The 16,145-nt window shown below is 41.7% G+C and overlaps 1 protein-coding gene across 1 annotated transcript; it reads left to right on the top strand.

Annotated features, from left to right (window-relative positions):
• The first annotated feature begins 6,585 nt into the window (after nt 1-6,585).
• Nucleotides 6,586-13,981, top strand: LOC110198466 (keratin, type I cuticular Ha3-I). The gene is made up of 7 exons (XM_020972764.2): nt 6,586-6,971; nt 8,293-8,375; nt 9,431-9,587; nt 10,842-11,003; nt 11,096-11,221; nt 12,172-12,392; nt 13,482-13,981. The coding sequence occupies exons 1-7, from the start codon at nt 6,624-6,626 to the stop codon at nt 13,627-13,629; spliced, it is 1,245 nt and encodes a 414-aa protein (XP_020828423.1). The 5' UTR covers nt 6,586-6,623; the 3' UTR covers nt 13,630-13,981.
• Nucleotides 13,982-16,145: the final 2,164 nt, after the last annotated feature.

Genomic DNA, 16,145 nt, shown 5'->3' with positions numbered 1-16,145 from the left:
TGACAGGTGTCTTAGATCTCTAGAGATATTTAATTAGTACATTGCAACAATGGCCTTTGCTTGGCTTCTTTTGAAATCTTCTTTTAATATCTATTTTTTTCCCTGTCCAATCTGGTGGAGTAATTAACCAATGAGAGGGATCTCTTGGTCTGTTCAGTCGAAAGATGCCAGCTATACAAAATAACAGAAAGCCAGGAAGAAAACAAAGGGAGTATAGAAATATCTTAAGAAGCAGTTTAAATGATTCTCCAAAGCATCTATGGGTTACAAGTTTCTTCTTCCATTTTTTTTTTCTGGCTTGGCCTTTGCAATATAATTCAGATTTAAGGCTGGAAATAACTTTAGAGGTTACTTAGTTCAACCCCCTCATTTTATAGATGAGGAAACTGAGGCCTAGAGAAGTTGTGACTGACTTAGAGGTCACAGAGCTAGTAAGTGTCTGAGACAGGATTTGAACCTAGGCCTTCCACTATGCCAGTGGTGTTAAACTCAGATAGAAACAGGGGTCACTAAACTGTGCCCCCAGTAAACATAGGGATCTCTGTGGACCAAATATTGACTTATAAAACCGCATATTAATATTATTTATATTTTATTGTATTTTTATTTATTTTGTTAACTGTTTTCCAATTACATTTTAATGTTTTGGGCTGCACTACAGAGTGTTGTGGGCCATATGTGGCCTGCAGGCTGTGTGTTTGTATATACTACTCCCCCAAGGTAAACTGAGACCTTATTCAATACCTCATTTTTAAATTCTCCTTTCTGATCATTATTCCAGAGGCCAAGGTCTCCCACTGCATTCAGGGCTGTCTCCAGTCATCCTGATCTATATCTGGCCACTGGACCCTGATGGCTCTGGAGGAAAAAGTGAGGCTGGTGACTTTGCACATTCCTCCCTCACTTCAGTTCACTTGCATGTCCCTGATGTCATGGTCCTCTTCAAGAACGAAGGACAAACAAGAATGACTCTAGCTACTGATACCTATATCAGTGACAGAAGGGGCCAGGGAAGAAATACAGGTTTTCAGAGCAGGAAGGCACCTCTGAGGTCATCTAGTCCAGAAGCCTAAAAACTCAGGCAAATGAGTATCCAGTTTCTACTGCGAAGCCTCTAGTGAGCAAAGGCCTTCCGCCTCTGCCAGTGAGCCAGCCCCCTTCACCCTTGGAAAGCCCTAGTTGTTTAGAAACTATTTTGTTAAATCAAGCTGAAATCTGTCTCTCCACAACTTCTACCCACTGACCCTAGATTGATTCTCTGGATCCAAGCAGAGCAAATATAATCCCTCTTTCAAATATGTCTCTCAAGTTTTTTCTTCTTTGGGCTAAAAATCCTTACTTTCTTAAGCCATATCATTCATCTATCTATCTATCTATCTATCTATCTATCTATCTATCTATCTATCTATCTATCTATCTATCTATCTATCTATCTATTCATCCATTTATCTATCTACTTCTTTATTCATTTATTTGCCCATTTATTTATTTAATCATCTCTCTCTGTATCCATTCATTTATTTGTCTGTCCATCCTTCTATCCATCCATGCATTTAGCCATTCTTTCAGTCATTTAATTATCTCTCTCTCTCTCTCTCTCTCTCTCTCTCTCTCTCTCTCTCTCTCTCTCTCTCTCTCTATCTCTCTCTCATCTATCTTTTCATATCCTCCAGTCCTCTCAGCACCTTACTTGTCTTCATTGGGATGTGCTCCAGTTTGTTAATATCCTTCCTATAATGTGGTACCCAGAACTCAACACAATATCTCATATGTGGCCTACTGAATAGAGCAAAGCAAGCCATACATTGCTTCCCTTGTTCTGGAAATAATGTCTCTTTTAGCACAGTCTAGGGCAGCTAAGTAGCACAGTGGGTGAAGTCCTGGGTCTGGAGTCAGGAAGACTCATCTTCATGTGTTCAAATCCAGCTTCAGGAACTTATTAGCTGTGTGACCCTGGGCAAGTAACTTAACCCTGTTTGCCTCAGTTTCCTCATCTGTAAAATGAGCTGGAGAAAGAAATGGCAAACCACTCCAGTATCTTTGCTAAGAAAACCCCAAATGGGGTCATGAAGAGTCTGAAACAACTGAACAACAAGCCTACCATTAACTGGTGTGGCTGCCAAAGAAGGAGGCCACGTTCAGATTTATCCAGCTAGCAGTACTTTTGTAGGCTTTGTAAGTCTGGGTTTAAACAGGGTTTGATGTTGGTTGCCCAGGTGTGGTTAGGAAGGATATTGGTTCCCACTTCTCTTTACTCTGTTTCACCTCCACTAGAACAGGCAGTAAAGAGCTTCTCAGCTGTTAAGGATATTTTCTTCAGGCAAGAGATGGGATTTTCTGTTCATTGCTTTGCTATGGAAACATGTTGTATCTCACCAGTAGAATATAAGCTCCTCGAGGTCAGGGATTGTCTCACTTTTTGCACTCATATCTCTATAGTGCAAAATTGCTTGTGGATTGATGAGTAAATAAGTAGTTTCTAAGGTGGGCAACTGGTGGTGCAGTGGATAGAGCACCAGGCCTGAAGTCAGAAAGACTCATCTTCCTGACTTCAAATCTGGCTTCAGACACTTACTAGCTGTGTGACCCTGGGCAAGTCACTCAACTTTGTTTGCCTCAGTTTCTACATCTATAAAATAAGCTGGTGTAGGAAATGGAAAACCATTCTAGTATCTTTGCTAAGATAAGCCCAAATGGAGTCACACAGTTGAACACAACTGAAAAATGACCGAACAACAACAGCAACAACAAAGTTTCTATCCTCTTTATTTCTGGTTCTGGATTCTTTTCCTTCTGGATTTGTCTTTGCCATACCCAAAGGAAATTCATAGCACCATACTGCTTTTAGTAAATCCCATTTATGAACATCTATATGTATAAAATGAATGAATTGGGGGGGGTATATGTTAGTTTTTTAAATAGTATTTACAGAAAGTTTGACTATACTTTTCTTTCCAATAACAAGCTCCCTTCACCCATCTAAAGGGACTAAATTTACAAAAATTCAATTTAGACACATTTTCCCTGAGTCTTACTGGTACAGCTTTTTTTTTTCCTTTTTGGTTAGGCAATGGAGTTAAGTGACTTGCCCAGGGTCACACAGGTAGTAAGTGTTATATGTCTAAGGCTGGATTTGAACTCAGGTCCTCCTGAATCCAGGGCAAGTGCTCTATCCACTCTGCCACCTAGTTGCCCCTCAGTACAGCTTTCAAAGGTCACTCTCTCCTCCCCACTTCTCCTTCCCCATAATCAAATTCAGTGGCATTTTCTCCATCCTCATTCTCCTTGTCTTCCATGATATTGATATTAGTGAGTACCCTCTCCATTCTCAAATTCTCTTTTTTTCCCCATGATACTACAGTCACCTCTTTTTCCTCTTCCTGCTCTTTCTCTTCCACTTTTCTGACATGCCTTCTTTTCCTCCCTCAGTGTGAATGTTTCCCAAGATTTGGTTCTCATTTACTCTTCACTGCCCATTATCTCTCCCTTGGAATTTTCATCTACTTCATCTTTTATAGTGATGTTTGAGCCCTGATGTTTCTCCTAAGCTCTAAATCTTATATCTCTAATTACTAGTAGGGCATTTTTTCATTATATGTTATAGTAACACTTCAAACTCAATATGACTAAAATTCAACTTATCCTTTCCCCTCCCAATATGACTCTTGTCCGTATTTGTTTCTGTCACTTTCCTGGTCAATTATTCAAGCTAATTATTTTAATTATTAAAATTAATAAACATTTATTAAATGCCTATATGTGTAAGAAAATGAAAACTAAATGATCCCTGATCTTAAGGTGCTTTTTTTGTGGGAGAGGAAAGGAAGGGAAGAAGGATAGAACATGCATAAAGGTAAATAAAAGTAAAATATGTATTAAATAAATACAAATAATTGGTAGAGGTGATGGAGTGGGGAAAAACAGGGAACATGATAGCACTAACAATTTGTTGGGGTGTGTGTGTGTGTGTGTGTGTGTGTGTGTGTGTGTGTGTGTGAAATCAGGAAAGGCCATATGGAAGAAGTGGAACTTCAATTGAGCTTTTAAGGAAGATAGAGATCCAAAGGGTCAGGGGTAAGGAAGGAGGGCATTTCTGGCTTAGGGGACAAACTATGCAAAGGCAGGGAGATGAGAGGTGGAATGTCAGGAATGGGAAATACCAACTAGGCCAGTTTGACTGGAATGTGACATACATGAGGAGGAGTAATGTGAAATATGTAGCAAGCTCAAACTTTAGAGCTCTTCTGATTTCCCTTCCCTGCTACCCCAACGTCCAACTGGGCACCCAGCTTTGTTGATTCTTCAAAAAGTTTTAATCTGTCCCTTCCTTTTCTTGCCTAATGTAATCACCCTAATCCAAACCCTTATCTCCTCATTACCATGCATTTATAAAAGCCTCCTAATTGGTCTTTATGGTTCTAGTCTGCCCTTTCCAACCCAATCTGAACAATGCAGCCAGATGAACCTTCCAAAAATTTGTCTCTGATCATATTACTTCCCTGATTAAGGACCTATAATGGCTACCCATGGTTTACATGGTTAAATACCAACACTCAAGCCTTATATTCAAGGTGCTTTATAGTTTGACCACAGTGTATCTTGCCAACTTGGTCTCCCACTACTCATCTATGTTTGTTGTTATTGTTCAGTCATGTTTCAGTTGTGTCTGACTTTTTGTAACCTCATTTGGGGTTCCGTAATGGAGTGTTTTGCTTCTCTGTCTAATTTTACAGATGAAGAAACGGAGGCAAACAAGGTTAAGTGACTTGCCCAGGGTCACAGTTAGTAAGTGTCTGAGGCCAGATTTGAATTCAGATCCTCCTGAATTTAGGCCTGACACTCTATCCATGGAGCCATCTAGTGTCTGTAATATTGCTCTCCTGTATAACCTCTCCAATTCTAAATAAATTACTTTGTTTATTGTCTCCTAAACACGTACCTTGGGCTTTCTTCTTCCACATTGTGTTGAAACCATTTCTTCTCTGAAAAGCACTAGTTCTGAAATTCAGATCTCATTTTTACCAGTATGACCTTAGGAAAATCCCTTAATTTTCCTTTCCTCATTTTTCTAATCAGCAAAATAAAGCAATCGGGCTAGATGGCCTGTGATGTCCCTCCCAACTCCAAATCTAATATCCTATGGAATGTCCTCCTTCTACCTATGGAAAGCACTTCCATGGCAACATAAAATATCAAACCTAGAATGGACATTAGAGGCCAGAGAGTTTTGCTCCCTCATCCTCTCCATCACTTCAGGACCAAGTCAAAACTCATCTTCTCCACGACCATGCCAGCTCATGGATCTACCTCCTCCTCCATAGCAATTGTCTGTACTAGTAACATTTGGCATCTACTGCTAACTCTTAAGCTACCTAATGAATGGAGTGCTTTGCAAACCATAAAGTGGTACAGAAATGTAATAGGCTATCATTACTGCTACTGCTCCTGAGTTGTGGAAGGATGCAAAACCTGATTCATTTTTGTCTTGGTATCTCAGTGCCTACCACAGTACCTGTCACATAGGGATGGGGACTAGACCTGTGCTTTCATTTTAGGGATAGATAGCTCCCCAATGAGCAGACTCTGTCTACTAATGCAAGATGGCACCTTCTCTGAAACTTAAAGTCTTAGAGTTGGAAGCGTCTAAGTCATTTGCCTGGAGTCAGACAGCCAATTTGAGACAGATCTCAAACTTAGATCTTCCTGGCTCCAAGACTGGCTCTCTATCCACTACATCTCACTATTTCTCTATCTGGTACTCAATTGTTATTGTTTTGTCATTCAGTCATGTCCAACTCTTCCTGACTCTGTGGACCACAGAGCACCAGTAGAGCATCCGTGAGGTTTTCTTGGCAAAGACACTAGAGTGCTTTGCCATTCCCTTCTCCATTAGTACATAATAGGTGTTTAATAAATGTTCACTTGAATTATGAGTTATCTTTTCAAGATTCAAGTCTTATATCCCCACTGGATATAAGTTCCCTGAGGACAGGAATAGTGCCTATACTTCCTTGTGTCTCCAGTCTAGTGCCAACGACAATTCACTGTATTTTGTAGGTGGTCAAAAATTTTGTTGACTAGTTGATAGATTTATTGAAGCTGCTTTGTTTGGAATAGGAGATATGTGAGAAAGGGAGAAAAAAATAAAGATCTATGACTTTTGCCACCTGTAAAAGGAGCCAGAGGCAGAGTCAGACACTAATACCCAGGAGTCAGGACACTACAGCTAGGTGGCAAAGCAATATTGTCACCTTACCCACCAAGCCAAATTAACGATGGCTGGCATGAGGGCTTTAATGATTCTACCTCTTTGAAGCTAGACCCATGAAGCTCTTACTTCACTGACAAAAGCTGTGGAGAGGAGTCCTGACTTAGCAGGAAGCCCAAGTAAAGTCTTTTATGAGGTGAGGGACTTTTCTGAGGGATGTAAATAACAAGCTGAGGGGAAGGGCATTTGAAAATTTGTGGGATAAAGAGGTAAAAATAAAGGTGTGGCACTCTGTCCACACCCTCTGCTGAAGGGCTATAAAGGCTTATTGGTGGACAGAGGCTGCATAACCTCATTGGCTCTGAAGACAAGTCTTCTGTACCCAACCGAACAACCAACCACCCTACTCAGCACCATGCCTTACAACTGCTGCCTGCCTAGCATCAGCTGCCGCACCAGCTGCTCCTCCAGGCCCTGCCTGCCTCCCAGCTGCCATAGCTGCACCCTCCCCGGGGCCTGCAACATCCCTGCCAACGTGGGCACCTGTGGCTGGTTCTGTGAAGGCTCCTTCAATGGCAATGAGAAGGAGACCATGCAGTTCCTGAATGACCGCCTGGCCAACTACCTGGAGAAGGTGCGGCAGCTGGAGAGGGAGAATGCTGAGCTGGAGGGTAGGATCCAGGAGTGGTGCCAGGAGCAAGTGCCCTATGTGTGCCCAGACTACCAGTCCTATTTCAGGATCATTGAGGAGCTCCAGCAGAAGGTATTAAATGGGTGACTGGGTATCTCAAAGCCATTCTGAGACTTGATAGCAAAGACTGAAGGAATAAGAAATATGAGAAATGACTTGTATTGTGAAACTAGGCCTGGCAAATTCCCCTCAAATTTAAGACTTTTGAAATTTGGCATTGGAATTTCCCATCATTACGGGGAAGACTAAGTTTTTGCCCAGATCATCCTTTGTCTTTCAGCTATCTGTTAAGTATGAATATTTATTTACATAATGTTAATCATATAGAGGAGTTAACAGCACTTTGCATAAGAGAGCTGTAATTATGAGTTGCTTCTGAGCACTAGTGATCCATCTACCAAAGCCAGTGGAATTTCTCAGTTGTTGCCCTGATAGATGAGAAATGGTGCTGAAGAGAGAAGCTGGCAGAGTTTATTTTTTCTGAATGGACCTCATTCATCTTTCTGGTTTGGGCTTCAGTCAACCTCTCAACACTTATTAAGCTTTTGTTTTTTGGACCACCAAATTAAAAAGTAAAATGGTCTATGACTTTTGACACCTGTAAAAGAGTCAGAGCCAAAGTCAAGCTAATACTTGGGAATTAGGACATGAGAGCTAGAGGGCAAAGCAATATTGGTACCTTACCCACCAAGCCAAATTAACAATGGCTGTCGTGAGGGCTTTAATGATTCTATGTCTTTGAAGCTAGACACATGAAGCTCACTCTTTACTGACAAAAAACTCTGGAGAGGAGACCTGACTTAGTATGAGGATTAGTCATTTTTTTGGGGGGAATGGACAACCTTGAATCTAAACTAATCAGTGTTTCTATTTCTTAGTCAATTAGTCGATAAGTATTATAAAGTGCCTATTTTGTGTCAGGTACTATGATAAACACCAAGGATACAAAGAGAAGTAAAATCAATAGATTCTTCTCAGAAGTGGTTTCTAGTGGGCCTATAAACTGTGAGGAATCAAGAGTGGAAATATCTGGAAGTGTGTGTGTGTGTGTGTGGGGGGGGTTTGGGAAAGGGTAGGGGAAATGTTACTAACAGCCATACAGAATGGAAGGGGGTTATGATTATTTTCAAGGAGAACAGTATATTGAGGAGAGATTACTTACCTGATAACATTTTTCAAAAATGATTTTCTGAGCTTACAGTACATCCATATTGGTAATGAATGACCTTTTACAATCCAATAATGGATACTGTGGTCAACCAACCAGCCTCTTTTCTATTGCTCAAATCCAATGTTTGAAGGAATCAAGGTTGAAATCTTAGTTGTTTACAGCTCATAGATGACTGGCTGCTCTAACACCTTGTTGCCTGTGTACCCTATTGGAATATTCTAGATCTTATGCACCAAGTCTGAGAATGCCAGGTTGGTGGTACAGATCGACAATGCCAAGCTGGCTGCTGATGACTTCAGGACCAAGTGAGTTGGCATGGTGAAGCAGAGGCTACTGGTCAACTTACAGAAACCAGGGCTGGGAGAGATCTCAGGAGTCTGCTGGTCCAACCTTATTTTATAGTTGAGGAAATAGACCATGAAAAGTAAAGTTACTAGCCCAAATTCTATGCAGGTAATGTTGTAGAATCATATACCTAGAATTGGAAGTTATCTTAGTTGTATCATTGGGTCCCCTTCTCCTTTTACAGATGAAGAAACTGAGGCATAGAGAAGTGACTTGTCCAAGGTTGCATAGGTAGTAAGCGGCAGAGTCTCAATTAGAACTCAGACCTTATTCTCTGGATTTGGAAATCCAATAATCTTTCCATTATACCACAGTTGCCCCTCTTTTTCCATTAATTTGCCTGCTCTGCCATTAATGGAACCCAAGGCTCTTTCTTTGCATTTTCACAAGAGAGATATATTGAAATCACAGATCTTCAATGCTAGAAGGGTCTTTGGGAGAGCTCTAGTTCAACTCTCTCCTTTTACATGCTGAGATAATTGAGGCTCAGAGGAGTTGAAGTGACTTGACCAAGGTTCCATGGTGAGAAAACATCAGGTCATTAAGGCCTTCTGTTTCCAAATCCACTCCATCATGTTATTTCCCTTGCTTCATCCAGAACAAATCTCAGGCATGTTGAAGGTGGTTTTTCTTGGGGATACAGATGATTACTGAACTTCTTTTCCCAATATTAAGCTTACCAATTTTTGATAATTTGTATAAACTTTAAACTGTGTACTTCCTGACATTTAAGCTTTAGGGGAAGAACAACTGGGGGATGGGGAAGTGCATCAAGATATTCTGTGAGGGCTTAGTGCAAGGTGTCCCAAAAGTCTCAGGGCAGTTTTAACCTAATTGAGACTTTTGGGACACCCTGTGTAAAGGTGATTAAAGAAATGGGCAGAAATGGCTGCTATAATTCTTAGGTCCTAATTAGAAACAGTAGAATGAAAACTGAAACAGAAAAACTTCAGAGTCCAAGTCAGAACTCATTTCCACGTCTCACTCCACTGACCATTTCCTTTGGGGGTCACAGGTATGAGACTGAGCTGTCCCTGCGTCAGCTGGTGGAGGCTGATATCAACAGCCTGCGCAGAATCCTGGACAATCTGACCCTGTGCAAGTCTGACCTGGAAGCCCAAGTGGAGTCCCTGAAGGAGGAGCTGCTCTGCCTCAAGCAGAACCACGAGCAGGTAGGGCATGCTGAGCACCTGTGGGACCCAAACATGCTGGAACCTGTTGTAGCCTAAGAAGTGGAGGTAACCAAGGCAGAGAGGCCATTTGTTATGCCCCAAGGAACTAGAGAAGTTATTTCAGTAACAAATCTTATTGCATAAAATGAGAGAATGAGTAATGTGTAAATTGTATACGTGACATGGAATTTTCTGCTTGAGGCCAGACACCTGAGCAAAGAAAAACAGATGCATATGTTCATGAACTAAGGTCAGCAGCAGGGCAGCTTTCTATGGCCTCCTCTTCTGCTTTCATGGTGGAAACCTCATGGCTTCAGAAGGAATAGGAGAGAGAGAGCTGGAAGGGCCTTCAGGACCTCATTTGTCACAAAAGAGGCTACTGAGATTTGGAATGCGGAAATGTTCAGGAACCAGAATTCAAGTCTCCTTCATCCTAGTCCACTGCTCTTGGCAGCACACCACAGGATGCTAAATCCTGAAAAATTTGTGGTTTGATTAGTTCTGCTTCAGAGAGTAAGCACTTGACTCTGAAGCAGCCTGTGGGAATGTATGAAGGAGGTCAAGAGCAAAATGACTAGAAGTTTTCCTTCATGGGACTTCTACCACTACTGCGAGAACCAAACAGCTTACTGGACAGCTCAATTCTGTCTAAGGATAAACATCTTAATCATTTTTCTCTTTTGACTCTTTCCTCTCCCTCCCATCCTCCTACTTTCCATCCTTTCCTCCTTTTTTACCTCTCTCCCTCCATTTCCCTCCTTCCTTTTCTCCCTCCCTCCCTCCCTCCCTCCCTCCCTCCCTTCCTCCCTCCCTCCCTCCCTTCCTCCCTCCCTTCCTTCCTTCCTTCCTTCCTTCCTTCCTTCCTTCCTTCCTTCCTTCCTTCCTTCCTTCCTTCCTTCCTTCCCTCCCTCCTTCCTCCTTCCTTGTTAGTGCTACTCTCCCTTTTCCCATGGGTGTGTGTGTGGTTGCATGGGAATCAAACACTGGATTCCATTGCAAGACACTTTAGAGTTCATTGACCTTAGGCTTCTCCCAAGTAGAAATACTGGGGCAGTGGAGCTATAAAGAAGAGCGCTCTGCCAGTGATGCCCCTTTGTCTAAGATAAAATGGCTGGTGCTTTCTCCTGTTGATGGAGGGCTAATTTTAGTTTGTGGCTGATGGAATCTATAGAATCCTTAGAAAGGCTTTGCAGGTCTTCCAGGGAAGAAAGTTATCAGGCTTCTTTGTATTCACTTTGACTCTTTCTTCCCCAGGAAGTCAACACCCTGCGATGCCAGATTGGGGAGCGTCTCAATGTGGAGGTGGACGCTGCCCCAACTGTGGACCTGAACAGGATCCTGAATGAGACCCGGTGTCAGTATGAGACCGTGGTGGAGAACAACCGCAGAGATGTGGAGGAATGGTTCACCACTCAGGTGAGGCTCTAGCTCATGGCCACTGTACAACCAGAAATTTCCTGGGGCCTTGAGGATCGTGTTCTCACCTTTTTGCTCTCGTGACATTTCAGACAGAAGAACTGAACAAGCAGGTGGTGTCCAGCTCTGAACAGCTGCAAAACTGCCAGGCTGAGATCATTGAGCTGAGACGCACCGTCAATGCTCTGGAAATAGAGCTGCAGGCCCAGCATAACTTGGTGGGTAACTTTAACACAGGGTGACAGAGGAGGAATCCAAAAAGCTTTTAACAAGTTGGAGCATTTAGCTAATTTGAATGAGATAAGATTTAACAGGGATAAATGTAAAGGGTTACAGTTTAAGGTCCAAAAAATCAATTTCACAAGATGTAGGAGGAATGGTTACACAGCAGTTTTTCTGGGAATGATCTGGGAATTTTAGTGACCTGTAAGCTCAATGTGAGTCAGCGGAGTGACACAGCAGCCAAGAAGGCCTGTGTAATCTTAGGCTACATTAAACTGAGTGGGGCATCCAGGCCTGGGGATGTGAGAAGTTCTCTGTATTCTATCCTAATCAGACCCCATCTGGAATAAATGTGTGAAGGATATGCCACATGCTAAGATGCCAGTAAGCTGGAGAGTACCCACAGGAAGGCAAATAGATTGGTGAAAGGTATCGCAATCATATGAAATAATACTTGAATGAAGGAGCTAAGAGGTTTAGCTTGGAGAAGACCTAAGAAGGATGTAATTGCTCTCTTGAGGTATTTGAAAGGTGGTAGAAAGATCAGACTTGCTTTGTCTTGGGAGCCAGTATTAGGAGCAGTGGGTAGACTTTTTGAAGAGTCAAAATTTGTAATTAAGAACTGGAAAACAAAAACAGCCCAAACCTCATAACAGAGTTGTCCCAAAGTGGAATGGGCTGCCTTGGGAGGTCCTGGGTTCCCCATTACTGAAGGCAGGCCACTTTGTCTGGTGTGGTGTAGACTATATGGGTAGATTTTGGATAGCCTCTGAGGCCTTCTTTCAATTCTCAGATTCTTTAATATAGGCCCCAAGAGAGTTCTCTACTTTGTGGCAAAATATGAGGAAGAAGAAAGAAACATGTGAATTTTGGGGAGGTCATTCAATACCATCATGAATGGAGAGCAGTTACTATTTCTGACATTCATTTTTCTTCTCCATCACAGAGAGATTCTCTTGAAAACACTCTGACAGAGACTGAGGCTCGTTACAGCTCCCAGCTGTCTCAGGTACAGTGTATGATCACCAATGTTGAAGACCAGCTGGCTGAGATTCGTGGTGACTTGGAGAGGCAGAACCAAGAATACCAAGTGCTCCTGGATGTCCGGGCCCGGCTTGAGTGTGAGATCGCCACGTACCAGGGTCTGCTGGAGAGCGAGGATTGCAAGTAAGTCCAGTACTGGTGATTTCTTCCCTGGCACTGTGATTTTTTTAGGTGGTGGGTGGGTGGATGGGGAGGGGTAAGCTGATGAATCATTTCAAATGGAAACAGCAGTATGGGAAGTGGGGCAGTAGCATGGTACATTAGTTCTGGAGAGGAAGTGGGTTCAAAACCTACCTCTACTCCTTGCTACCTCTGTGACCTTGGGAAGGCTACTTATGCTCCTTATGCTTTAGTTTCCTTCTCAGTAAAATGAGAAGATTGCACCAGATGGACTTCCAACCCTGCATCTATGATCGTATGACCATGGTGGGGCTAAGGAGGTGGCAGTATATTACCAATGATAATTTACACTCAAGTAGCAGAGTGTAGATTTTAAATGGGAAATGTATGATCCATACAGCCCTACAATATAACTATGAAGTCAATGTATCTTGGCAAAGATAGGAACAGTGAGTGATAATAGACAGCAGGCCAAAGGCTGCACTTCTAGGCATGAAACATTAAATGACTTAAAGGCCTGAAGTAAGCGTAAGGATAGATTCTTTCTTAGAAAATTGATGGGAGGACTGGGACAAGATTTGAGGGAGATGAGAAAGCCTGGAGGGGTTGTGATCCACTTTTTAAAAGAATGTTTTTTATTTATTTATCTATCTATTTATTTATTTTTGGTGAGGCAATTGGGGTTAAGTGACTTGCCCAGGTCACACAGCTAGTAAGTGTTAAGTGTCTGAGGCCAGATTTGAACTCACGTCCTCCTGACTCCAAGGCTGGAGCCCTATCTACTGTGCCACCTAGCTGCCCCCTTGTGCTCCATTTCTTCAGAGGAAGTACAGATCTTCCTTGAAGAGATCACAGATCCACCAAATTATTCAAGGATTCATCTTGGGAATGGAAGTCATAATATGATGCAATTAAATGCAACAAATATTTTTTAAAGCACCATCTATGCATCAGGCACTTTGCTAGTATCCCCAGAACCTGCTCTCATATGACATATTTTGCTGGGAAGTTGCTAGTCCTTTTTATTTCCATGTCTTTTAACCTTTAACCCTTCACCCAACTAACTCAACGCCATCAATTTTGTCTCCCCAGACTTCCCTGCAATCCCTGTGCAACAACCAATGCCTGTGGCAAGCCCATCGGCCCTTGCCCAATTAGCAATCCTTGTGTCCCATGTGCCCCCTGTGGACCCTGTGCCCCTCGCTCAAGATGTGGCCCCTGCAACTCTTTTGTGCGCTAAGAACCTCAAGGGTGGCAAAGAAGAGAAAGGAGGAAAGGGCCAAATGCTGACTTTGCTCCAGCCCTGTTTCATCTGAAGACTTCAGTAATATGAGCTGACTATTCCCTGGCCTTCCTGTTGGATTGCAACGTGAAAACTTCTCACAAGCCAAAAAGGACATTTTCAGGAAAATATAGATTTGATCCCTGTGACTCTTGTCTCTCAAACACCCACTACTTTCACCTTCCTGCTCCTTCAGCCCAGCATTTGCTTTTGGGGTGACTCCTGAAGCAGGCAGGGTCCACTTATTGTCAGATGCTTTCCTGAGCAACACAAAACAGATTGGATAAGACAAAGTGATATAATTGTCATGATGATGCATGTTTATAATATTTTACATTTTAATAATTTATTTTATAAAATAATTACATTTAGTAGAGATGAGATGATTGTACCATTAGAAGAATGAATTTTTGTCATTTCTGAATACTCTTTCAATCTCTGGAGAGTCAGTGAAAGTCCTTTGTTATCCTCCTAGTAAACTCAATTATTCTAGCACAGTGGTAATACCGTCTTTGCTATTTATTGATTTTGACTTAATTAGACTGAATGGCTGAAAGTTGACTAGGTGCCCTTCATATGGATCACAACTTTCCACTACACAAAAATATCTCTGTCCATGTTGTCTATGGAGCTGATTTGGGTGTTTGGGAGGAGGAGGGAGGAAGGAAAAGCAAGAGTTAAGTCATGTATTCAGAGCTACTTTTCAGGAAAAGTAAACTGTTAGGTAATGGCCATTAAAACCCAATGCCATGTTGAGTATCTATGGAGTGATAAAAATGAGTGATTATCTGACAAATTGAATAAATGCTGGATTTAGAATCTGAAGACCTTTGTTCAAATTCCAGCTTTGCCACTTGCCTTGGACAAGTGGCTTAACCTCTGTGGCCTTTGCTTTCTTCTCTTCAAAATGAGTTGCGTTAGCTATGGTCTTCTTCAGCTCAAAATCTAAGATCCTATGAGCTTGTATTGGATTTTCATGGCTATCTGCTAAATTTACCTGACAAGACAAGTGGCCTATTTAGTGTTGCTTGAATTCCATTTCACTGATATTCATCTATATTTGGCAGCTAAATGGTGCAGTGGATAGCACATCAGGCCTGGAGTCAGGCAAACTTGAGTTCAAATCCAACTTCAGAAACTTACTAGCTGTGTGACTCTGGGCAAGTCTCTTAACCCTGCTTGCCTCAGTTTCCTCATCTGTGAAATAAACTGGAGAAGGAAATGGCAAACCACTCCAAAATCTTTGCCAAGAAAACCCCTAATGGGATCACAAAAAGTGGAAACAACTGAACAACAAAAATTTGGCTTTACCAGTGAGCAATACAAACCACCAACAGAGCTAATAAGTCAATGTATTTTGACAAAAAACAGAGATGACTGAATAGAGATAATTTGACTATGAGAAATACCAGATGATCACGAAATAGAGATTAAGTACCTATCTTCCAAATCATGATTCAGTGGAAATAATAGACTAGAAGTCAGAGAAGCTAGATTTAAATCTAAATTTACGAACTGTGTAACCATGGCACGTTATTTTTCCTTTCTTTGGGCATCTATAACCTTATCAGTAGTACAAGGAGGTTGGACTAGATTTCTAAGGACTAGATTTCTAAGTTTCCTTCTATCTCTGAACTGATGAATAAACATTTATTGTATGTATATTATTGATACAAAACATTGTATTGATATAAAGACAAAAGGAATACAATAGATAAAGACAATAGGTTGTGGATATCTAGGTCTGTTCCTGGATATTGTTGCAGACAAGCTAAGGGAAGACAATGGAAATGGACTGGATTCTGATGGTCTCACCCACCTTAGTCTATTGGTCTATTCAGCTCTGTGAGACCATGAAGTCTCAGCTCTGCTTGTTTTTCCCATTTTATGTATCACAGGTAGAATCCAATCTTCTAATTCCCTGCTGATTTGGAACAAGAAACATGGAGGCCCACTGTGGCTCACAATTATCTCTTTTTTTCCATCTCTCCATATGGCTTCTCTTCATCTCAGTTGATTGGCTTCTGAACTGAGGGAGGAAAATGGGAGGAAATTTCTTCCCAGGTTCAAAGCCCCCAGAAACATGGAAAACTTTGAGAAAAGCCTATATAACAAAATTCTCACTCCACCAAGCCTTCAAAACTGTTCCTCTCGGTGAGGAATCATAACTAAAATTTAAATATATTCTCTTCCCCCTAAGTCAGTTTTCTCTTTGAACTTGCCTATTTCTGTCAAAAATATTATCATTCTTTTAGCTTAATACCTGGTTATTGTTGTTCAGTCTTTTTTTTTTCCCAGTTGTGTCTGACGCTTCACGACCCCAGTTGGGTTTTTCTTGGCAGAGATTCTTGAGTGGTTTGCCATTTCTTTCTCCAGCTCATTTTTATCAATGAGTAAGCTGAGGCAAACAGGGTTAAATGACTTGCTCAGGGTCACACAGATAGTAAGTGTCTGAAGCCAGATTTGAACTCAGG

The sequence above is a fragment of the Phascolarctos cinereus genome, unplaced genomic scaffold, assembly GCF_003287225.1.
Source record: "Phascolarctos cinereus isolate Bilbo 61053 unplaced genomic scaffold, phaCin_HiC Scaffold_5;HRSCAF=322, whole genome shotgun sequence".
NCBI lineage: Eukaryota > Metazoa > Chordata > Mammalia > Diprotodontia > Phascolarctidae > Phascolarctos > Phascolarctos cinereus.
Note: the sequence above shows the minus strand (reverse complement) of the source record. Positions and strands in the feature narration are given on the sequence as shown.